We start from the raw sequence: 26,108 nt of genomic DNA on the forward strand, positions 1-26,108 counted from the left end.
ATGCTGATATTGTAACCCTTGTAGGACATTATTACCTCAGGGTCTGATAATGTTTCACCAATGCCAAAACCAACTTTTTGTTTATATCCCTGTAAGCTGGTTTTAGCAGTTTGCCTCTAGTCAACAAAGCCCTTAATGTATATTTAAACAGCTGTAGAACTAGATTTTGAGTGAGTAATATTTAATATTCTTAGGATAGCTTAAGAACCTGATCCAAACAAAACTGCAGTCAGTGCAAGGTTTTTATTGATTTCAGTGGGCTTTGAATCAGACTCCAGAGATTACTGGATTGTTCCCAACTGTTATTACCTAGAATCCATGGCAAAAAAGAAATACAGGAGGGCACAGGGATTTATTAAGTCCTCATATGATGAAGCTCATTTTTCTCAGAATACTTGCAAATATACCTATATATGCCACGCCATCGCTAAGATGTTGGCAGAGACCCTTCAGGGCTGTTTCAAAAAATATTTTTCATTGTCTTTCTGTGTCAGTGGTTCACTCAAAATCTGTTGACAAAGCACAGCAAATTCCTGACAACAGTCTTAAGAAGGCTGGCATATAAATAAAGATGTCTGAGAGAAGCCAAAAGCTATACTCTGATCTCTTTACACATCACATGTTCTGAGAGTGGCACCTTAGCTGCATAAATAATCCCTCTGGTGTCAACTGAGTTTTAGAATGTAGGGTGGGGGGGGAGTTAAGGAGAGAAGCATCTAGCCCAAAGCTGGAAAAAGCCCTGGTGAAATGAAAGGATGGGCAAGAAGGAGGAGGGGAAGGAATTGTTTGCTAAACAGAAAAAGGAAAAATGACCTGACAGGCATAATTATGAAACATTTTAGATGGTCTTACAGGGAAGATGCTTTGCTGACCCTGTCTCTTCAAATGCAGCTGAGTGTCTTGCTCTGCGGTTCTTCTGTAGCCTTCCTTCAGACTGTGTTTTTTTCTTTCTTTCTTTTGGGCATCTTTTTAGAACTGAGCTCAGGACTTCCCCTTCTTTATGATGAAACTTCTCATCTGAAGAAAATAGAAACGGAGAGTGTGAAGGTAGTTGGACCATGGCCAGCCCTGCACGTCAGCATGAACAAGGTATAGCATATACATATATACTTTTACATATATGTGGCAGAGAGCCCCTTTGTTACTTCATAATAAAAAGCTGCTGCTTTTTCACCTCCAATTCAAATTAACATTCACTGGCTTACTTTTTAATCACCGCTCACCATCTCCTTGTGGGACTGGGGTTTGGGTTTTAGATTTAGCATTTCCTTCAGCTTTGCCTTTTAAAATTTCAGAAGCTGCTGCAACAATGTTATGATGTAGTTTTAGTTTAGTTGTGAAGAGTTAGTCATCTAGGCAGCCCAGAGCTTTAAAAAAATAACAACACTTTAAGTGATAAAAAAAAAAAAATCTTGTTTTTCTAGATGAGGAGTGAGCGTTATGCCTTAAACCCCCCCCCGGCATCTGATGTCAGTGGGTGTTTTATGAGTGAGTTTTTGCAGGGGTGGCAAAACAGCCACATCCCGCTGTTTCTGCCAGAGCTCAGAGGCCACTAGGTCAGTGGCTCCTTGTATCCATGTGAGGGAAAATCCACTGTGCCTGCACCATGGGTGCTTTGAGCCGAGTCTGGATAGAGCCACAGAGATCTGGACCTCTGGTTTGCAACCACATCAGTCCTGAGCAGAACCCAGTGAAGTCAATGACAGCATTGCTGCTGGCTTCAAATCAGGTGGGTCTGGGCCCCCAGCGACCAACCTGTTAAAAGAAATGTGGCGTTTTGAGAGTTTTCTGTCACTTCAAGGGAGAACTCAAATTACTTTACCTTGGTTTTACATACATCCTTTTGTTATTGATGTTATTTCAACAAGTGTTATGGAAATTAAAATCAAAGAGGAGGTGGCAAAGTGTATCAAAAATACAAGAACAAAGGGGCTGCATATCTATATAGCATAATCTTTCTTTTTTCTGGATGAGAGAATCCAGGAGATGGAAGTGAAGGCTGAAAATCAGTGTCAGGTGTTTCTAATAAAAAATGAAATCTTGGAATATTTTTCTTTAACATTCTAGTTTATTGAAGTTAATCCATAATGCAGTGGATTTTCTGTCATGAATATTTGCTTGAAGAACCGTGTTCAGGGTGTGTCATGGGGTGGTGGTTAGTTCAGCTAAGGACTGCAATCCTTATGCCTTATGAATGTGGTCATGAGGCAATGACCTATGTCATGATTTCTGGAGACTTGAACAGATGAAGGTGGAATATTTTAGACTTTTTCCCAAATCTGTTTAGTTATCAGCTGTGAGGAGCTGTCATTTTGTCTGACTGGTTGGTTTGAGGGGGAGAAAAGTTAAATCACAAAGTAGACAACCTAGGGTGAAATGGAAAAGAAGTCGTCTTTTTCCCACGGACATTTCTCAAGTTCTTCTTCTAGAAGAAGTACTTAAGTACAATTATAGTACTATAAGTACAGTTTTTTATAGGCAAAGCTAATTAAGCATTGACATTGTTTGCCAAAGGAAAATTCTCCATCTCACAGATTCATCCACTGAATACCCAGGTGTTGTGAGAGGAGCACTGTAGTTCAGATATATTTAGTGATGCTCTGTCTTAACCCCAGCTAAGAACATTCATTTAGATGCAATGTCCAAACCGTGCTTTAAAGGACGGTCCTACACTGTTGAGCATATTGATAGCTCAATTTGGCACATATAAAGGGCTTAAGTGAAGAAGTGAGAGGACTCTCTCCATGTTGACCACATGAGTGGATAAACCAGCCTAGCCTGTGTTGCGCAAAAGATCTGAACAGATCATCTCAATGGAATCCTTGTGATCTCAAAATGAGTAGATTTATGGTCTTTTTTCTTCCTTTAAATGAAAACTTAAAACACTTTGGTCCTGTATTCCACCGTACTGTGCAACTAGTCCCAGTAGAGTCCCTGTGAATTCTCCCTGGCAAAGCCTCTGATCCTCTTGCTCTTCTTTCTTCTCTGAAAATCCATGGAGAGAGAACTCGGCTCTTCTATAATTAATGGTTTTCTTTGGCTTGTCCTGACAGCTCTAGAATCTTGTCCACAGTCAGATGATTTATTTATTTAAGGACTAATTAGCAGAATCCAGTATCACAGCAAGTCAGCACTTCACAATAAATGCAGCTGCACAGTAAATGCAGCCTGTGTCTGCTGTGGTGAGACTTCCATCAGTCAATATTTAGGTGATGAAAAAGTCTTGCAATGAGCACTAGGAGCAGCTAAATGCTTCTGTTTCTGGCAGAAGCTCAGCAGAAGGCAAGGCTAGAGACATGGGCTGTCTAATGAAAACCCTCCTCTGGCAGTCATAGAGGGTTTGGGTTTAAAAGCTGGGCAGCAATCTCATGAGCAGTGGTTACCATATGAATGCAAAGGAGGCCAGTCCCTCAAAATTTATTAAAATTGCCATTTTGAGCCATCTGAAAATTGTACGATGCTCTTGAAGCAGGCCCAGAGTCACCACTGGAAAGCAATCAAGCCCTTACATTAAAGTCTGTGGGTTATGACCAACAAATAATTCTGAAGTTCTTTTGGCCCCTTGCTTATGGTTTCTTCTTCAAGCTCCATTTTCTGACCTAGATCCTAGTGAAATGTGTACACAGAGCTCATAAAGCTAAAACAAACAAACCGCAGGTCTTTGAGCTCTGAGAAGAGCCTGGAGTCGCCTCAGCAGATGGCTTCTCCAATGAAAGAGAGGGACATGCTGTAAATGCTGGGCTAACCCTGGGCTGAAATGCTGTGGCAGCGGGGCAGGTTAGACAGGACTGAAAATCCTTAAACTGTGACAAACGTTTTTTTTTCTGAGAGTGTGGCCTTTAAAGCTCCTTTGGTTATGGTAAATAACCAGCTACCCAGTCCAGTAGCAAACAGATTTTAATGAGTGGTCAGTGTGTCTAGTTTCTGGGAAAAAAATGAAACGTTAACAGCTCTCCTGCACCACTCCATTGATTTCTATTCTACTAAGTGCTTTTTATTCCCTAGTTCTGCATCCTCTGAAATATTATGCTTAAACAAAACCAGTGAAGCAGTTATGAAGCTGCTTCATTTGCTCTACTTCTGAAAATAAAGCAATGGTTTCCACATCTATTGTGGAATCCCAACTTTCACTCCCTCTCTTCCTGTTGCTAATTATTATTTTTTCAAGTAAAGTGCTTTGGGGCTGGAATTTGTCAGGCTTAATATTCAACCCATAGGAGAATTAACACGAAATTGGGTAAATTAGATTCAGCAGTTAATTTGATTGTCCACTACAGCAAACTTCGTCTCATGGGAATGATGAATGGATGTGTCCAATCTTTTTTCCAGAGCTTTTTGGTACAGTGGACATGTCTGTCCACCTGCTGAATGATAAAGTCAGTTTCAACATGCGTTTCATGCCTTTTGGTGCTAGCGGACTCCTTAATCTCCAGGAAGGACAAGCCTAAGTGTTGTAGCTGTGAATGTATTCCTGATTTTCTTTCTTGCATGCCTTTCCTTAGAAAAATACGTTCTCCCATCCCCCCTTGCTCCATGTGTGTATGTGTGTATATATATAATATAAAGCCAAGAATGTATTTTTAGCATTTCTGAAATCTTGGGAGTTTAGTAATTATCAGTCCAGATTTAATTATTACATAAAAAGAAAGAATACTAATACAGTTCAAATTGTTTCGACCCCTTTTCCTGGTGTTATGCTCACCCTTCCCATACAACCCTGTCTCCTAAGCTCAGTGACTTCATTCTGGTGGGGGGCAGAGGGGGGTATTATGGAAACTCCTCCAGGAAGAGGGATATGATGATCATGTTCATGGTTTCTTCCTTCTCACTCTAGGATCCACTTCAGGTCTTTTTTGTATGTTCGCAAACATACTTTTACACCTTGTTCTTTCTTCATTGATCTGCATCTTCACGCTACACCCAAATTTACTATACATGGTGGCTTTTACATATATATGCTAGGTACTATGTCTTTGCTCTCTTTATTGCCCCTAAAATCATTTTTGTCCAGCTCCAGGTCTGCACTTCTTTAACTGACCATTGGTGAGTTGTTTATAAGCGTGGGGCCTCCAGTGCCAGCCTGTGCCCCTTGCGTTATCACCTCCACACCTGCGCTCCTCCACACCACCCCCTGTGTCTCCATTTCTCAAGACCTCTGTTATCATACCAGCCCTGTGTTGCTTTATAGTACATTATTGTGTTAGAGTCATAAATATCTCATTCTGCAAAGAATAACTGCTTGTGTTACTGTTTTCTATATACAATTATTGTTGTTACAGCTAAACCTAGTAAGACAAAGCTGCAGGTAGGTCAAGAAAGGTTCAGACAGAGCAAGCCTGATGAGCCTCAATGGCTTTGCAAACTCTGTTCAAAGGTTAAGGCCTTTTGCTAGCATGGCAGTACCATATTACAGGGCTACCCAGTTATGTTACTGACTGCTTGCAAATGATGCCACTAGGAAAAAAGCTATGGAACTACCAGCCCCATGCACAACTGCAAACCCTAAAGTTACTACAGTTCCAAAAATCATTTGTGGTTAAAAAAACCCCCACCAAAACCAACCCACTTTGTTGATATATCTGAGACTCTTCTGTGTGATAACCTGATCAGAGGGTGTTCCCCAGGAACCATGGCTACCATGACCCAGTAAGGCTATCATGAAGCTTGGCACTGACAGAGGCAGAATCTAATAATATTGAGCAATAGCATTTTATAAAATAAATTTGATACCAGGAACTAAAGAGGTTTGCTCCAAGAATATAAGCAAGACAAGATTTATTGGGAGTTATATCTTTCATTAGACCAACTGATAGTTGACCTGAGGAAGGGCTTGTGTATCTGACAGCTTTATGAAGGTTTTCTTTTGTCTGTTTTTCCAAATGTATTTTTCTAATAAAAGATTCAGCTTCTGCTTGCAAACTTTGCCTCAAATAAGAATAACACATCATCATACAGGTCTTACTATTATGGTGTCTGTTCATAATTGGTGTTAGCTATCACAGGGAAAAAAATTCAATAAATCTCCTGGTGGAAAAGGGGCAAAAGAGTCTGTAGATTTTCATGCACATTGGCAGATGTAGTTGAATCCCAGGAAACCAAAGGGTTTGACCTTACATAGCTGATGTGCATTCAGAACCTCTATATCTGTGTTGGCTTCATTAAAACTTTACCTCCCACTAGTAGTGATGACTAGCAACAAAGAATTGACCTGCGTTCCTGAACAAAATATTCATTCTGTTCTTCAGACATCTCCAGCTAAATGCATGTTTTAAACATACTGTTTGGCTAAGAAGAGACTATTGGTAAATTTGCAGAGGCAAAGGTCATGAATCTTGCTCTTGGTACAAAGTTTGATGTGGAACAAAGCATGAGCCTTTAAAAGCAGGGAGAATGGAAATGTTAAGTACAGGAGTGGTATTGCTGTATTTCATGCAACTATTTTTATATTCTGTATGTGTACTTAATATTCAGTTAGCTTTACAAACTAAAGCCAGTGTCATCATTATCTAACACTGTACAAATCTGCCTTTAATTCTAGTATCAGCAAATGTAATTGAATTTAAAGTAAATGTTTGGGAGGAGAAAAGCAAACCTAAGACCTCAATTATAAAAAGAAAAAAAGGCATCTAGTTTTATGTGTGTTTCTATCTGAGCTTGTTTAACCCACTTCTATCAAACGCATTTAAATGCAATTCTCCAGTGTTCTCCTCTGGAAAAACAAAGTTCTGCATCGATGCTGAAAGTGATGTGAACACATTGCTATTTTTTAGTACCAGCAGAACTGGAGATGGAAAATTGGAGTGTTATCAGGTATCTTAACTTAATGGATTTTTTCCTTCATTTCTAAATCTTTTAGAATGAGTTTAGATTGCAATTTTAAGCAAGAAGATTTCCTTCAAATGCAAGTTTGACTCTCCGACATTCACTTGAAAAGGGCATCTCAGGTTTTTTAGAATTACATAATAAGAACTGATAAAATTGGAAGTTTCATTAGCATTATGCCATGTTTAGTTTTCTAATTACTTCCACATAGAATGCTCTTAGTTTATAAATGAAAATAAAATTTTAATAACTACCAACCTGCTGCAACATTTGAATACCCAACTGCTATCTTTATGCTTCACTCATCACTGAAAGCAAAAAGGATTCTGGAAATGTAAGATTTCTTTATTGTACAGCAAAATAAAGTAGATTACAGCTTTCATTCTTGCAGCATTAGTATATAAGGTTTTAGATCTTTGATTTTTTTATAAACTAGAGAAATGAACCATAGAAGGTACTGTATGGTTTTGTATAGTCCTGAAATGTTGGGGTTTTTTTTCTCTTGCCTTCTTGACGACCATTATACTTTAGGAGTTGGGGGATGAATGGGCTTATATGTACAGATCAGTGGCATTAAGGAACAATAGGAATTTATATAGATGCTTAGAAGTGCTAATAGTCTGCAGTAAGGAGGTGCTACTTTGTTCTGTGGTTTGAGTTCACTTTTAGTCTGGATCTTCAGTGCCATTACACATATACATGTAATAGCTAATCAGCTATGCAAGAGCAGAATTCAGTAATGATTCAGGATGTGCTGCACTGGCAGAAAAGTCCATCATTGCCAAGGTAGGCTGGCAAGGAAGTGTTTGCCTTTCACATATGTTCAGAACCTAGAGGAGGTCCTGGTCAGGTCGAGTGCTCCCAAGCCCCATATGGGACTTGTGTGCAGTAGCATTACCACTGGGGCAGGGGGAGGTGCCGAGGCCAAGCAGCCGATTGCAGCAATGTCTGTTCCTCATGTGTGATCAGTCACTAAAGGTGCTGCTGCTCTTAGTAGGGTGCAAGCAAAGCAAATTGTGCTTGTCTGAAGGTTGAAACCCTTATAGTCTGACCCAAACAAGGGCAATGCAAAACTGGATGCCCAGGAATGGTTTCCAAGAAGGCTGCAACCTCCAGCAGCAGCAGCAGCAGCTTTCCCTTTTCGGCCAGGTCAGTGAGCATCAGCGTTTGGACCTCTCAAGTTATGAGAATCTCAATGAGAGATTTGCACATCAGACCCCGCGCTGGGGACAATCTCCATTATGTCGAGTCATCTGATCTAATCCTCACTACAAGCAGGAGGTTTAGACCTTTTGAGGGTTCTCAGCTAAAGGACAGCTCTGAGGGCTTTTATCTTGCTCTTGGTCAATATGGGCAAACTGGGAAGGGGAGGAAGAACATAAGGACCAAATAATATCCATATCCATCTGAACCACAGACAGACAGGACTTTGTAACTTTTCAAGTTACAAAACAAGCTTGTGTCCTAAACAAGCTTGTTGTCTTGATTTAGCTAGTAAAACACAGTGGCTTAATCTTTCTTCACTGAAACGATATTTAATTATTATCCAGTGTTAAAGGTGGATTTTGCATGGCATTTAGAAATGCCACTGCTTAGCACGTTGTTCTTTCTGCTCTTAGAAATCAATACATTTAAAAGTTGACAATAACAGCAACCTTTTTAAAGTGTGTAGTAGTGTACTGTGGCTAACAAGACTATTGGTCAAGGAAAAGTTCTGCTTTCTTTACAGTTAATTTTATCCTTTTGATAATCTCCACTTCTCAGCTTCATGAGTATCCTGGAAAATCCACCTATGGCAAATTAATATTTCATGGGGTTTTTTCATGTTTGCCAGAACTGCCATTATATTCAAGACTGAATAGATGACTACAGTTCCATAAGTTGCTGCAGCTAGATGCCGTCACTTTTCATTTTAAATATTTTCTTTTTCCCTTAGGAGGAAAGTGGGGAGAATAAAAAGTCAAAAAATATCTTCCATTAAAAACAGCAAATGTGGCTAGGCAAATAAACATGTAAGAATTATTAGAAATTTGCCAGAGAAAAAAATCTCATAATGGGCAATCTTGTTCAAAATCATACCTGGCAGCTATGGAGTTTTGGATGCAGAAATCTGCTGGACCAACTTTGCTTACACATGAGAAATATCTTGCAGTCTCAATGGAGTTCTGCAGAGGTCTGGCTCTTTCCCTCCCTAGTGTGTGCAGAAAAGTTTCCTCAGGCAACATAATTGCATTTGTGATTTGCTCCACTTGCAGAAAGTGTCCCCTGAATCTTGATGTTCCCTTTTGTCTGTGATTGCTCGCAGACCTGAGAGAAGAGTCAGTAAGATTGTAGTTACTGTCAGCCAGTGGGATGCCATGGGGGAGGGCAGAAAGAAAGATAAAGGAGACAGGTTTTGAAGTTAAAGGGCTAATCATATGGTAATTTCAGTAGCTAAAAAATGACCAGTTCCGTCTTGAAATACTTTGCCCGAGGTGGACCTCAAGGATGTGCTAGACCTGGTTTACTGATGCCTTCTACCTGTTTTGGCTGAAATCTGAATGACAGCACCACATATCTATTCTGTCCAGGTGTATACAACCACTCACTCTTTGCAGCAATGGCAGTGGAAGGTGAATGCATCATCTAGGCTGTTACTAGGTTGTAATTCAAGTCTCATTTCCAGGAAGAACAGGAAAGTTTGCAATGGCTGTTATGCCATTGGCCAATTCTTCTTTAAAAATATATAGGATATTACAGTTTGATTGTTTAAGAGTTCACATTTACAATCCTGGTCTCATTTATACCCTGTTTGTTTATACATTAGTATTACACTGTCCTTTTTCTTTTTTTATTTCCTATTTTTTTCTTTTCTGCATGGGAAGTTTATTCATGCCGGCATTTCTGCTGGATGTAGTTTGTTCAAGGCACAAAACCTTTAGGTCATGTTTGAACAGGTCATTAAACGAGCTGTCCTGAGGCTTTAGATTTCTGATCCAGATCACTGCATAGGTAAGGGATTGACATCAAGTGGAAACAGCAGCAGCAACGCTTAAACTCTGTGGACTTTTCTTTCTGATGAAGGAGATTTTGCTTGGCTTGCAATTACGTGGAGATCCCTTCAAATCCCTCTGGTTAAATTTGCAAAGCCCCTTTACATTCTTAGGGTAGTGTAAGAAACCAGTGTTCATTATAGCTGAGTGTTGTGAACCTTTCCCTCTGCTGCCTGCTGTAGGGTATTTTGAGACAATGTTTTGCTTCCTCAGTGTGATTGCAAGTTTGGGCAACCACTCCAGGGCCTGGCTGGCTTTTTCCATGTTTCTTCACTCCAAATCAGTTTCTTGCTACTATTACTCAGGTTTACCTGAGGCTCTTCTTGTCTTGCAAATAGTATCAAGTCATTAAATATTTTGAAGACTTTTTATTATAAGATGTATCTATCAGGGTATGAACATGGAAGTTTTATCCAGCTGCATCCAGCTGTTACAAGTAAAAAATTGACCTTTGACCATTTTATTAACTTATCTTTCTAATATATGTCACTGTGCTTGTCTTTTATATTATTATATTATAGGGTGAAGACAAGAAAGTACCTGAAAAGACCCTTCATGCCCCTGTGTCACCATCATCTGTACCTGACCATATGAAGTGCAACATCCTTAAAGCTCAAGTGGAAGCTGCTTTTAGAGTAGGCGCCCAGGTAATCTGTGTTTAATATTTCACCTTTGTAGTTTTGGCATAGCTTACACCAGTTTTCCAAAATCATGTGCTTCCTCAGGAACCACCTTATTTTATCTCAAGTACTCACATTGACCCAGCTTTCTCTAGCTGCTCTACAGTTTCTTCAGGTAACTGAAAATGATTGATATGATGGAAGTAGGAAATTTGTCATAACTGACATGATTAATACAGCTGAGAGAGGCTGAGAAAATAGGAGAGAAGGCCCCAGGAAATCTCCATGTTTTGATGTTGCCACTGTAGCTTTTATTTACTTTATAGCTGAGAAACAATAACCTCTGGAGTTTTCTGAGGCTACCCACCACTTACGGAAACTGTGGTTAAGGGTGTTCTAAAGATATTATTTATGCATCCAGATGCAATCTTTATTTTAGGGGATTAACTTTAGATGTCTGAACGAGAAATGTTAGCTAGTCTATTGTTTTCTTACTTGTTCATGTGCTTTTAACTAAATTTTAAGCTGCTGTTTTCACTGCTTGGTCAGTGTTTACATCAGATACATCCAGTTCCAAAACCACCACAAGTCTTGTAATGATGTCATGCAGCTGAAAACTGCTGCTAGATGGCATGAATGTAAAAAGTTAATTTCCCAATCAGAGGTAAATCTAAGTGAGACCTAAAATATGTGATTCTTTCCAAGTGTAATTTGTGGGCAAAAGATAATGTCATTTGTGCCAAAAATAAAACCAAATAGCATGCTTTAGGAACAAAAGTAGAGGCAGAAATATCCGTATGATTCTTATCCCAAGTTCCTGTGCTATCCTTATGCATACTTGTCTCTTTGAATACAAATTATGTTGGTGTTTCCATCGCTTTGTTTCTTTTCACAATAAAACATCAGGTCAATTTGCCCTGCAAAGGATTTTGTTAACAATCATCTTTGTGTATTTGTTGTTCCCTGGCAGATCTTTTATCTGAGAGCTAGATTGCATCTGGTCTAGCTAGACCTAAGGAACTATCAAAATTTGGTTATTCTGACTGCCCTAGATTTCAAGAACAGAAACCATAAGTCTGACAACATGTGGGGGAAGGAGGTTGGGTTTTTTTCTTCTAGTTTTTGCTTAAAGCAGTTATCTCACCTCTCTGAATTCTGTGTTGTATCAACTGTGTTTTCTGCAGCATGTTTCTTGTTTGATTGCCCCTGGGTTTGCCCTCTGTTTTTACCATGTATCTTTTCTACAGTATGTCATGGTATATTTCTCACATTTGTATTTTCTCCTGAATATTCTTAATGGTCATGTTTGACTGGATAGTTAAAGACTGGAAGCAGTATGTGCTGCTGCATTCAGAATACAGCATTACTAAGGGAAGAGAGGAAATGTGCTTAACATATGCGTCTCTCAATTCACCTGCCCTGCCTTAATTTTTCACCCTGAGGCTTTCCAAAGGAGAACATCCTGGGTTGCTTTTTCATGCATGCGATAATTGTATTCTTTAGCTGCTGCTATGTTGTAAATAAGTTTCAGCTGAGCATTCCTTTTTACCTTCTTACCTGTATTGTTTTGCACAAGGCTTTAGTAGTCAGATTGGATTAAGTAGGTGTCTGTAGGCTTGGCCTCAATGAGAAAAGTCTTATGATTTCAGGGGGAAGGAGGGGAAAGAAGACTGTTGCAGGATAGCATGTATTGTGGAAAAATAATGGCATATGGTCAGTTTGAAATCCCTGAAGCTTTCAGTGCTAACAAAGTATGGCTTAAGAGTTATAGCCAGTAAATTAGGATGCCATATTAATCTAGGAAATCCTCGTTCAACTCCCTGCATAGCCACAAAATTACCTGTGCAACTAGAGATGAGTTCTTCTGCACTTGAGCTCCCCTCCTGTCAAGTGTGAAAGATTACCCTTCTCAGATACATTGCAAAAATAAGTAGGCAGAGACTAGGCAATGGTCAGCCATTACAGTAAGAAGCTGTGGCTACACAAGCACTGGGAAGGGTAGGCAAAAGGTTCATGGTGAAGGAATGAGCAGAAACACACCACCTATCGCCTAGAAAATGGGAGGAGGGAAGGGGGCTACAGGAGAACCCGATAAACCACTGTACCAGCATGCCATAAAACCAACCAGTTGTCTTCTCTACTCCCCCCCCAACCAACTAGCTGAGTCATAGAATCATAGAATGGTTTGGGTTGGAAGGGACCTTAAAGATCATCTAGTTCCAACCCACCTGCCATGGGCAGGGACACCCGCCACTAGACCAGGTTGCTCAAAGCCTCATCCAACCTGGCCTTGAACACTTCCAGGGATGTGGCATCCATGACTTCTCTGGGCAACCTGTTCCAGTGCCTCACCACCCTCACAGTGAAGAATTTCTTCTTAAAATCTAATCTAAACCTACCCTCTTTTAGTTTAACGCCATTACCCCTTGTCCTATCACTACTTGCTCTTGTAAACAGTCCCTTTCCAGCTTTCCTGTAGGCTCCTTTCAGGTACTGGAAGGCTGCTATAAGGTCTCCCTGGAGCCTTCTCTTCTCCAGGCTGAACAATCTCAACTCTTTCAGCCTGTCTTCATAGGAGAGGTGCTCCAGCCCTCTGATCAGCTTCATGGCCCTGTTCTGGACTCACTCCAACAGGTCCACGTCCTTCTTATGCTGGGGGCCCCAGAGCTGAACACGGTACTCCAGGTGGGGTCTCACGAGACCAGAGTAGGGGGGCAGAATCACCTCCCTTGACCTGATGCTTCTTTTGATGCAGGGCAGGATATGGTTGGCTTTCTGGGCTGCAAGCACACATTGCTGGGTGGTGTTGAGCTTCTCGTTCACCAACACCCCCAAGTCCTTCTCCTCAGGGCTGCTCTCAATCCATTCTCTGCCCAGCCTGTAGTTGTGCTTGGGATTGCCCTGACCCACGTGCAGGACCTTGCACTTGGCCTTGTTAAACTTCATGTGGTTCGCACGGGCCCACCTCTCCAGCCTGTCAAGGTCCCTCTGGATGGCATCCCTTCCCTCCAGCGTGTCAACCACACCACACAGCTTGGCGTCGTCGGCAAACTTGCTGAGGGTGCACTTGATCCCATTGTCCATGTCGCTGACAAAGATGTTAAACAGTGCTGGTCCTAATACCAACCCCTGAGGAACACCACTCGTCACTGTTCTCTGCTTGGACATTGAGCCGTTGACCACAACTCTTTGAGTGTGACCATCCAGCCAATTCCTTATCCACCGAGTGGTCCATCCATCAAATCCCTGTCTCTCCAATTTAGAGACAAGGATGTTGTGCGGGACAGTGTCAAATGCTTTGCACAAGTCCAGGTGGATGACATCAGTTGCTCTTCCTTTATCCACCAATGCTGTAACCCTGTTGTAGAAGGCCACCAAATTTGTTAGGCACAATTTGCCCTTAGTGAAGCCATGTTAGCTGTTGCCAATCACCTTTAATACGAGTAGCTAAGCCATTTCCCAGTGACAGTTCAGTCATCTTCTGGGAACAGTAAGCTCAGATGGCGTTACACTGCCCAGAGACACTTACTGCATCTTTTTGAGGGAGCAGATAAGAAATAATTTCTTCATGGAAGACAACCATTTAACTCCATGTATTCCTCCAGGGCTATGATCCTGCCCCTCTTTGACCCCATCTGACATATCCTGCTGCCCAGTATATCTGGAGGACTAACTGTGTTATCCTCTACCCAATTCTATCTTTTGATGCCACTTCTATATTAAATCCTGGAGAAGTCCTGCCTTCTGGCCTTATTCTTAAAACTCCGATTTCTCATCTCTTGCTTTCTGTACTGTCATATTTCAACTTACAAGGCAGCCAGGGCAAGAAGTATATCTAGATTCTGTAAGGCACAGCCTATATTCCTTGAGCTGTAAAGCAAGATAGGCTGATTTTCCTCACGTACAGCATAGATCTTCCTTTATTTCATGGTATCACAAAAAAGATGAGGATTTGCTCTACTCTGTAAAACGAAGAAGAAAGAACCAGACTCTGTCTTATGCACATTCTATTTAAAAGGAAATGTTCTTTTAAAGCCCCAGATATCTATGGTCTAACTTGTCCTTTATGAAACTTCATGGGGTATCTTCATTATACAGTTAGGTGTAAAAGCATGAGAAAAATATTGGTGCAGTGTAGGATCAGATCCAAAATTAACAAACTGTTGCTTGAAATATTTGTAACAGCTCTCTCTCTAAGCAGTAGGAATATTTTCAATACCATATGCTACTAACATCAGGATGTGACAAGTTTATGAAGGCACCTCCCGCATGTAGTAGAAGAAGAAGCTGTTCCTTGTTAATTCTGAGAATGGAGAGAATGTTTGCAAGTGGAAAATATAAACTGGGACAGGAAATTTACTGTAGCTTTCTTTATGGCAGCTAGACACCAACATGAGAGCGCCTTAGAAATGAATGATTCCAATGCTTATGATTTCAAAAATAAAAAAAACAGAGAAAATTATGCAATACATTTGAAAATGTATTCTGGAAGATGGTCTCTGCACTGCTTCATTACAGAATTATGCTGAAGAGCTGTTTATTGCATTCATAGGAGGCAATACACTATCTCCCATAGCTATAGTCCTGACTAAGAGACTGAAAATTTCTAAGTTTATGGTATTGATCAGTGAGCCATGCATGTGGTTTAGAGTTATAGTGCAGAGTGAGTTTGTTTATTTAGTGAAGATGGAAATATATATGTGCCATTCGGCTAGCTGGAGAATCAAACTGCAGTGTGTGTGGGGATGCTGGAAGCTGAATTCAGGAGCACACTGCCACAGACACCACAGGTGAGAAACGTGAGGAACCCACACATGGCTATGGGAACCTGTGGTTTGTACAGGGCATGCCATACAGTATCTGTAGGTCTAGAGCAAACAAGTTGTCTTTCACAACACACCTTTCAAACTGTGCCACAGGGATCTGCCACCTTCTAGCTGGCAGACTGGGTATCACAGTTCCCACATAATTAAGCTCCAGGGGAGCACTAAACACTGTGAAGCAACTGACATCTTTTCTTCTTTTTTTTTTTTCCTTCCTTTTTTTGCATTTATTCCAGGCTCTTCATTTGAGAGGGAGCGGTATAAAGCAGCAGTGAGGAGCTGCCAGAATACAAAAGACCAGCTCTCCCTGGCATTTAAAACCCCTTTGCAGCTTGCATGAGTCAGTGCTGATATGCTGTGATTGATCAGACGACTTGTTAGTATCACAAAGAGTCCCTTTTGCCAAACAGTTCATGGTCCGACTGATGGGGGAAAGATACTAGCAGGTTTCAGTTGCTATTTATATCCACTTTGGCTCCAGGCAAATCCTAATTATCCTTAGAATTAAGCACAGGCTCCTGACCAAATGTGCAGCTATCTCACCAGAGCTTTTACTTCTGGCGGGCAGCATGTGCTGTGTTCTAGTAGTTTGTCTTCTACAAGCGGTGTTTGTATTCTCCACCTGTTACCCAGGGTTTCCTAATCCTTGGGTTGATGTAAGTCTAGCAGGTTAGCAAAAGGAAGGAACTGAGATCCTGTTTCTCATAGATATCTCCTGCAGCTGATTTTCGCGTTACTTGCATCTTTCTCTGCAGACAAGGGAAGGCCAAGCGCACTTTTAAGATACATTTTTGCAGTGTTGTTTATGGAAGACAGACAGAGGAGACCTTACCACTGAGCTGTTCCTCACTGAGCATTATGGCGATTTTGTTAAGAAAAAAGTAGTGGGAAGAGGTAGTTTGGAGATGGGGAGTTACAAAGAGCATACAAAATCCCATTCGCTTCTGCTTTATCAGCCCTGAGGGAAACTCTTGGCTGACACGAGTATCTTCTATCAGCCAAGTTTGGGTTCTTGAGCAATTGATTCCCCTGCCTTGATTCTCAGTAGACAAAGGGACATTTATGCTGAACAAAGGGACGTTCTATCCTCTAGCCCTTTTCGCACACTAACTTTCTTCACAAGCTTATATACATGTAAATTTTTAGGCCAGCGTTGATAGCCATCTCTCTCTCTTTTTCCTCCCTGTCCTATAAACAGGTACGGGCCAATGATCATGTCATTATGCTTTAAGTATTGCAAATATATGAGTAAGTGCTGGTTACTTGTGCTGTCTAGAGTTGCCTCGAGGAAGGGACTGGGCTGTGGTACAGAAAATGTCTCAGGACATGCATGGGTGCAGGTGTCATCCTGCAGCCTGTGCTCTCTACATAGATGCAAGCCATGGCTGCAAATGTAAATGAGACTGGGATCTATGCATTATTTATGGTAGAAAGGGCGCATAAGTGAGGTGACTCACAGTGCTAGTCTTTCTTAGCTACATTTTTGATGATTCTTGGCCTTTTTCATTGTGCTGTCTCCTTTAAGGAAAGATTCAAGTGTAAGGACTTGTCAGCTTCAAAGTCCACATGCTTTTGCCATGTATTTCTAGAAAAAATTCGCTGTCTTTATGTGAGCTGGGTCTTTGGAGCTTTATTCACTTAAGGGGATCTGGATTCCAATCTTAATCAGGTCATGAATGAAAATAGAGTAGGTGAGGGGAAGACACTTGAGGATTTAAAATCTTATGCGATCTTTCTTATGATAGGACTTAAACAAATCCTTCTGGATCCCCAGAGGAGATCTTAGCTTTCACTAGATGTTGACTTAAGTACCTTGAAAGGATCAGCTTTTCCAACATTTTAACCTCTTTCCATCATGAATTAGATGCTGTTTGCTTCCCTCTCCTCCTTTCCTCCCTCCCTCCACCCGTCCTTATTCACAGCACAGAGCTACTGCACAATTTGACAGTCTTCGCACAGAGATGAGAGCTGGAATTACGTGAGTATAACAGGTCACAGCTGAGGTGTTCAGGCTGTGGGGGAAGCTTGCACAGCTCCTTATGTACACGATGCTTTGCTAAAGCTGTTGCTGTTAGTCACCCACTTGGATGAGCAATAAATTCACCGTCGAATTTCAGGCTATGTAAAAAGAAGCAACTGCACTGGGACTCTCGACTCAAACAGCAGTGAGCACGACATCACGTCAGTTATAATTGCTCATAACAATGGAATTTTAAAATGGCTCTGCTTCAAATCTTCTGTGTTCAGTCGCTACATTGAAACAGGTCTGCTTAACTTTAAAAGTGAGGCTACAGGAAATGAAGGGTGTCAATGTATAAAAATACAAGATTTTGAATGTGCGTGGGCCAGAATGATCAATATATGATACATGGCAGCTCATTAGAAGTGTGTCAGCAATGATACCTCAAAGTCAGGGAAGGAGCTGAGGAAATGATGTGGCAGCCTTGCTGAGATACAGAAGGGGTGGTAGGATTTAGATAAACAGAATGTGGGAAAAGAGAAATCTTTAATTTATTCCCTGGGATACTGGAGGCAAATGTGGCAGTGGTGTCACAAGACTGTGGCGACGCATTGTGGATATGTCAGCTGTGGATATCCTAGCTGGCATGTCTATAAGTGCTAGTACATGATGAGACAAGTACTGTTAATTGCAGTGATATGTAGGAGCCTTGCCATAGCAGACACTTGGTGCCAGGCCCTGTTCAGAGGGAGAAAAACAGAGTAGTTTGTTTCCAAGAGACCTAACCATGATGCTTTTCTGCCTGAAAGGATACATTTGACATATTAAATCACCAAGGTAGGTTTGCCTTGGCAGGATGTTCTTCCCAATGATATGTTGCTTAGACTGTATTATCTAATGAGACCAGCCAACAGTTGGCGTGGCTGATAAATGACAAAATGTTGATGAAGACCTGAAAAGCCTGGTGTGCTTCTGGCCTCCTTGGCATCGTTACAGAGCCAGAAATAGCCAAGATAGAGAAGTATTTCCGGGCCACTGCAGTGAGAGCCACTGCTTCCTTACCTTTGAAGATCTCCAAACATGTGAAAGCTGTGTTGCTTCCCCTTCCTTTCTGTAACTAGGAACTTTGTTAAATCACTAAAAAGAGACATCATGTATTTCATTAGAGCCTTCCAGGCTCTTGTCTTTCTCAGATGAGAACTTGACACCCCCCTCAGCTGCAGTGATCAGTTTCTTCATGCAGCTTTTTTGCTGATTCAAGATATTCCTATTGTGGATCAGATGTGGATGAGAGCCGCAGCAATGCCCCTTGTAATGGAGGAGAGGCACAGAAGGCACTAGCTCCCCAAGGTACTTGCTTGAGGTTTGAAGCACACAGCCTGCATTGCCCAGTGCTCTGCTGGAGGCTCACCAGCCCACAGTCCCAGCCAGAATTAGTCGTCTGTGCAGAAGCACAGAAGGCTGCAGCCAAAATTGTGTCTTTCCTGTGTTCTCCCATTTGGTACGTGCCTAGTGCAACCAATTCCCATTTCAAGGTCCTGTTCCCCATCATCGTGGGGCTAGCTCTTCCTTCGGAAGAAAATAGAAGGAGCTGTAGTTCACTAGGCAAATCCAGCCACTGAGGCTTATGAATTCATATGTGGAGTTGTTCCCACTGGCCAGAAAGCATTTCTACCCCTGCTGGAAAGCTCAACAGGGTCTGATGAGGCATCCCTGGTACTTCACTTTCTCTCTCTGCAGTTCCAAAGGACCTGGCTGCCCTGACAGCAGCAGTGGACAAAATTTGGTATTACTTAGATGCTATCCTCCTCTTTTCATCTTTTGGTGAAAGTGGTATTTCTTATCAATCATCTATGAAGAGAGTCTGTACAATGGCATTCCTGTTCAGGCATGTTTCTTGTCTCTAGTATGATAAAGTAATGCTTTACCTTTGTTTCTAACACCATCCAGAAAGTTAATGGCATATGAAATTGGAACATTAATAATTTTTCTTTCTATCTGGGCCCAGTGCAGATAAGAAAAGAGAATGGCATTGTATAGATGGATTATATGGATCGACCTTTAATTGTGTTTGTTTTGCAGTCTGGTAGCCAGAAGAGCCAGGTTGTTTCACTTTGGGTAATTATTAAATGAATCTGCTTCTGTATAAATGAAGTTTCCAGGTCTGCTATGCCCTGAAATCTCTCCGTCTCAGAGCAGTAGCCGCTGGGTGAAGGGAGAATTTGCCTTACTTAAGGAGGTCTGAGCAGCTCCATCCTGCTGCCTCTGTCCTTACACAGCTCAGTGCTGGGCTTTCTGTGGGTGACAGAGCCTCTGCCTGGCTCTCCATATACGTTCCCCACCAGGTAACTCCTGCTAGCCTTGGCTAAACTCCCTTGTTCCACTGATGGAGGGCATCCTGCAGTGGAAACCCAAATCCTGGCCCTAGCACATACACTTGTTTTCAAATGAAGGCAAACAATCTGGGAATTACATTGTGGGAGTTGTGTACAAGTATAACACTTGTTTTACATTCACATCTTTTCAGTAAGCCTGAGGAAGTCCTTGTGTGGTTAGTGAATGTGATTTGCAGAGTTAGGAGGAAAAATAAAAGAAACATGCTGTCACCTGGTGACTTACTGACCTCCTTCTGAAAACAAACAAACAAACAAACCAAAACCCAACAAGCCAACAAGTAAAGCAAGGGTGGTACAGTTCCTGTTGGCTGAAGCCCTTGCAGAAATGTTTGCAGATAGAACATTTTCCTATGTTTGTTCATCCATAGGCAGGGAGGAGAGGCACTGGGCGAGGAGAATAAACCCATCCTTATTAATGTGTACCCAGTGTGCACACCTGCATCACCTGAAGCTGTTCAGGCCTCTCCATTTCTTTACATGCTCCCTCTCTCCCTCTAGTTCAGAGTGGGATTACTTGCTCACTGGTCTGCAGTACTTGTGGGTACAGGAGTCTTTTCTGTTCTCTAAAGCATGAGTAATAACGGAGAAAATTAATACAAAGAGAAGCTCCTCAGAATGCTGATCATGCTGTTTAGGAATACACCACTTTTTGAGACGCAGGCTTAGCCTTCCAATGCAGAGAAGGCAAAAGAAAACGGTAATGTGGTCACAGAGCTGAGAATAAACCAAGGGTTTCACCAAGTAGGTGAAATTTTAATCATTTCATTCCTGGTCACAGCCCTTGCTTTGCATCCTTGATCTCCATATTCTCTTTTCTATTGTTGTGTTCAAGTGCACCTTAAAATGCAGCTCAATTAATTTGGTGAAAATTGTAATAAAGTAAAATTTATGGTTTTAAAAAGTAGCCAATTTGACACATAATAAGCAGCTAGCTTGTCAGGCTTCATAAAATGTTGTTAAGACATCAGCATGGAAGAAGAGACTGTAAGTTTCTGACAGCTGGATTCATGTTTACAGCTTTCAGAAACCCAACAGCTTTATAAAAAGCATTATAAATTCTGTAGAACAAAGAAATATTACTTCAGTGCTCATCTATGCCAACAAAGAATGATTTTCAATGCTTTCTCTCAGTTCCTTAAAAAACATTGTCTTTCCTTTCAAGAAAGCACTAGATTTTGAATAAACATTACGCTAGACAGATCTACTAGAAGACTAGTAAAAAAAAATTTCTAGAGCTGAGCTAAATTTCTTAAAGTTATGAATTTATTAAAATTTTAAAATTGCATTCCTGGTCCTGAAATTATTCACAGTGTGACGCTAATTCACTGAAAACTTTAGCTGCAAAACATATGGTGGCCGAGTTATAATGGTGGCAATGGTGTGATTACTTTTATCTGATTCCTTAATGTTTAGAGCATTGAACCTAAAACTATCACAGCTCGGGCAATTTCCCCAAGCACTGAGCATCCCTACTGATATTTTGTAGTTCATTGCTAAGGTATAGAAGAAACTCAGCTTTCATTTTGTTTTTTCTCTTACGAGTACCCTCAAATGGAATACATTAATTTGTGTTGAATGGAAGGTCTCATGTCAAATTTATAATTTTTACATGCCTGTAAAATCCTTTGATTTGTATTTATTTGATGGATTTGAAGGAGCCTGTCTTATCGTTTTTGAAGAGGATGAGACTGACACATTTAATTCAATTTGATCTGGACTGATGGCCTCAAATTATTATGGTTCAGATATTGAACACTGAAAAATCACTGTATTGTAGGCCCATATCAGTTCCCTTCTATCCATTTATCAGAATGGAAATGTCAGAGCCTGTCAGGCCCATTACTGATTTGGAGATACTCTTGTGTCTTCAGCCAGTATTTTCTGTAGAAGGGTGCAGTGTTGCGCTGACACTGGCATTTACACACGGATTGTGGAACCCTGCATCTCAGTTGAAGAGTGTAATTTACCAACACCTGCCTGAATTGGGTGTTTCCTCAGTAATCAAGCAATTTTCATGTAAGTCATTTTGCAATACTAGTATTTTCAACTCTATAGACAAATGGTATGTGAGAGACAGGACTCTGTAATTTAGCAGAGAGCAGTAGTGGGTGAGATTTTCTGTGAATTGCATGTACAGAGTGATTATATGTAGGGGGATACCATTTTTCAATTAATTTTTCAAAGACTGAATGAAAAATTGGCATCATTATTCTGATTAGGCTACATAAATATTTATTCTGCTCTAATTAAAAGAACAACTCAACTACAGTATGTTTGCCTGGGTTGATTTTTATTATTTCTCCTCAAATGCTTTCAGGAGGAACCATGAATATCAGTGTTCCTTTCTTTGTCCTCCTCTATCCCTATCCAATGTCATACTAACACTATTGCTCTGCACATTGGACATTGTAGCTCATCACAGTGAATCTCAACTGTAGGAGCTGAAAAAAAATTACCATGCCTTTTAAATCTGGGCAGAGTAGGCATTCTGGGTATTGCAGCTTTCTGGGGTGCTTACAGGATTATTTTGTTTTAATAAACAGATGTATTATCATAAGTGTATGGATGTTGTACTAAACTTTGGCTCCTTCTTTTAACAGGCTGTGAAAGAAGAGACCTCTTTTATAAATCCCAGTAAGACCTCCAGCCTGCAGGACACTAATGTAAGGTCTGTTGCTTCTTGTCCGTAGGGAAAACATCAAATAAATGCATGACATAGTGAGGCATTTTCCAAACATTATCTCAATCAGGTGTTACTGGTCAATTTGCTCATCCCCAAGTTGCTGTGTAAAGTTCACCAAGCAATGACCTGAGGAGAAGGTGTCTGTCAGAAGGGTGCTTATTTTATATGCATATATCAGATGTAGTTGAAGAATTAATAAAAGCTCAACTTTAAAAATCAGACTGAGTGTATATACTTAAACAATTGATAAAAGCTCAAGGTAAAAAAAATCAAGTCTCGTGACAAAATTAGAAATGCCTATATAAAAATAAGTCAGTTTTTATAACTTTTGTGTCAGAAACATGCTAGGTGTCCAAACTGGAATATCCTTGTGTTTGTATTTTTCTGATTTGTGCAAGGTTGGTTTGTTTTGGTTTTTTTTTCAGAAGAAAAGACATTTGGTATACAGCCTTCAGAAAAATGGCTCATTTGCAGGCAGTACTGACTAATTTTGGATTGTACTTTTATTCTGTTGATGGTGGATACTAGTCTCCCTTTTTTGGGGTCACCATTTTGAAGAAGCATTTTCCCATTTGTTTGTCCAAGGGGCTGCAAAGTCTACTTAATATTTAGAATCACCCACTCTTCTCCTGTGCCATTGCCCTTTTTAGACCTCTACAAAACTCTCTTAGGACCACTGAGAAAATTCATCACATATGTTACACAGCGACCTATTTCTTTGTTTAATAGCAGTGGGTTTCATGTATTGTCTTTGCCACAACACCCTTTGTTGGATTGCAGTCACTTCCAGAAGCAGTTCAGGAGGACCTGATTTGTAAAGCCTTGTGTAACGTGGCTAAAGACTTGTTTTCCTCACTCACCTTTGCTGAACTTCTGCATAACATCTGTAGAAAAGCCTTCCACATTTTGTAATAGATTCTCCTCTTCTTCATCATGCTGAGGTGTAAATGAGTTGTGTGCTTTGTAAGGGGAAGTACTATTCAGCAGGAGTAAGGATGGCAACCTGGCTGCAAAACTAATTTACTGTTTTCTTTTGCATACATCCAAGCTTATAAACTCGTAAAAGCCACTTTGGAGTTCTTGATATGCAGCAGTCTGGTATATATTTGTCTAATATTTATTTTTATCTGATTTATGTCAAGCATTGTTTCCTCTACAGTCAGTTGTGCCAAATGAAATGGTATTGTTTTATTGCTTTGTGTCTGTGTCCTGGAGGTACAAATATACAAGTAATCAATGCTCAGGGATAGACCAATTTTAACAGTCTGCATTCCAAACTCAGAGAATAATGCAAAATAAATTCAGTGTCTAACCAATTCTCTTTCTCCTTCAAGTGGCTTGCCTTTCTGCAGGGACATATGCACCTTGCAGACAGCCAGCATGTGACCTATTTACCAATAACATCCTCTATAACCTCTTCTTTGTGGACTTGGATGGACATAAATGAGCCTTTGCTCTGCTAGGAATTGCATCTGAGTAGAGCCAAGGATTAGTTCCTACTGGTCAGACAAGTCACCTGGAAGTTCTTCTCTTCTTTAGTTGAGAAATACACAAGTATCCTTTGTGAAAAAGCCCTCCCCGTGGAATATAATTTTTATTCCTGCAAGTACCCATGCAGACATTCCTGTAGACAAGACCTTTGTGAATGTTTGAAGAATGTTTGCTGAAATATCTTGCCAGTTGAAACCAGTGTCTGCCACAGCTATTTAACAATACTCCACTCTTTTCATTAAAAGGATTTATAGCAGGGACAGTGACTTCATGTATTTGATTACTGATGACTGTACAATGCACTAGCAAAAAGCACTGTTTTTTTCCAAACTTAAGACATTGGGAAATTTGTTCAGGCCAGCTAGTAAGCAAACATATGCAGTTTTGATCATTAACTGAAGCATGAATTGTTCCTACAAATAGGGAAAGAGAAGATGAGGAAGAACGGCAGTAGTGCTTGTTTGATTAAAGAACGGTGCTCTCTTTGCTACCATTTTGTCTGCTCGTCCATTGCCACTCTGAAGATTACACTTCTAATGAATTAACTGCTTGGATATGGCCTGTAATCCCCCTGAGCAATTATTTTAGCATCTGCCACAGCAGACTTAATTTTGCTAACAATTGCTATAGCTCTTTGTAGAATTAGTTCTGGTTCAACTAGTAATTACTCATATGTATGCGTGGTATAGCCACTTTTGCTACAAGCAGGTCTCCAGTCATTTTGTTGGGCATGGCCTCAGAATAATGTTGTGCTTATGCAAAGCTGGCATGTTTATTCACCTGTTTTCTGTGTCTGTTGGCAAACTGTGGATCCTTCTATATTTAAGTCATTTTAAATACGGGAAAAAAACCACCACAGCTGAAGCTGAAATTGCACTATTTTGTCAGCTTTCAGGAGGGGAGAGCTTGTGAAATTTGCCTTGTCGTTTGGTGCACAGGCTGGAAGTGCAAGGTTGTCTCCTGATCTTCCTGTTAATAGCTAACCTGTATACATCAGATTAAGCTGCAGGAAGATGTGGGAGCACAGAAGAGTGCAGTCCTCTATCCTCCCTGCTTTTGGAGAGCAGTGCTGTATGTCTCTATAGCTTTCTCTCCTCTGGATAGGATTTTTTTTTCTCCCAGACTGTTTCAAGTGCTGGTTCCCACATTCAGACAGGAAAAAGCTGGTGACTCAGCAACCCAAGGCGTGCTGCAGTGTCCTAGCTTACACTCTCCTTAATCGTCAATTAAGACTGATACAGTGCACTATGAATTGGGACACAGTCATACATTGCCCTTGCTGACCCTGCTGCTTTGCTGATAACCCCTAGTAGAGCGGCAGATCTGGGCAGTGGCAGCAGGGGAAGTTGTATGGTTACCTCAGCTGGATCCATCTGGGCAGCACATGACAGAGCTCTCAGCTGAACAAAGTCAAATGAGAGCAGCTAATGGGAGGGGAATTTCAAAAGCAGGTTAAATAGGAGAGCCACGAGTTATCTTGATAAGACACAGGAGTTCTACCAAGAAGAGTTAGACGTATTTTTATTACAGCTCTGTTGTAACAGACTTGAAAGCACACACGTTTTCATCAATACTCAAGTAATGCGTACAGAGAAGTATAGTTCAGCTGTATAGCTGGGGCATAAGCATTCTGGATAAGGCAGAACATAACGTTGGTTTACGGAAGAAGAAATACCTGAAAAAATGTGTTACTTATGTATTTGCATTATTTTGCTTTTTATACTGCCTGTATCAAATCAAGAAGAGATACAGTTAGTTTGCAGTTACCACTTTGCGTGGTGAAGCACGCTTTGTTAAGGCATGTAAAAATGTGTGTGTGTGAACATTGGTCTAGTTTGGAATTTGCAATGCCAGTCATTTTGCAATGATTTTTTAATGGTACTTCTTTTGGCATGTAGGGCCCAAGTCTGCAAGGGAGGCAGTGATCATGTCAGTCCTTTTTATGACCAACAAGAGGAATTCATCTTCTATTAGAGCTAGAAAAGCCTTTCTAACAGAACATTTTCTTCTTTAGTGTTGTAAGAGAAGGACCTGTCATGGTGCTGAATGGGCCAGAAGGGATTATGAGGAAGTAACAGAGGTATTTCCCTGTCTGGTAGAAACTTCCTTACACCCAGGTATCTGACTTGGTGTACAGATGGAAGTGTCGAGGAAGAAGTGTTCAGGGAGAATTTGCTGATTAGATATCTAATTTAATTCAGGTTTGAGATTACTGCATGTTCTTATGTATAGTTTTGGTAAGGTTCTCATCCCCTGCCTCCCACTGGGATTTTTTTATTTG

The 26,108-nt window shown here is 40.8% G+C and overlaps 1 protein-coding gene across 5 annotated transcripts in view; it reads left to right on the top strand.

Annotated features, from left to right (window-relative positions):
* The window catches only part of EPB41L4B (erythrocyte membrane protein band 4.1 like 4B), a 185,526-nt gene that overhangs the window by 111,478 nt on the left and 47,940 nt on the right, over positions 1-26,108 (top strand). For all 5 annotated transcript variants that reach the window (XM_054816258.1, XM_054816260.1, XM_054816259.1 and 2 more), the window contains exons 17-19: positions 974-1,089; positions 10,376-10,501; positions 22,254-22,321. In XM_054816258.1, the coding sequence (XP_054672233.1) occupies positions 974-1,089; positions 10,376-10,501; positions 22,254-22,321 (310 nt within the window). The remainder of the gene's footprint in view (positions 1-973; positions 1,090-10,375; positions 10,502-22,253; positions 22,322-26,108) is intronic.

Source organism: Grus americana, chromosome 2 (assembly GCF_028858705.1).
Source record: "Grus americana isolate bGruAme1 chromosome 2, bGruAme1.mat, whole genome shotgun sequence".
NCBI lineage: Eukaryota > Metazoa > Chordata > Aves > Gruiformes > Gruidae > Grus > Grus americana.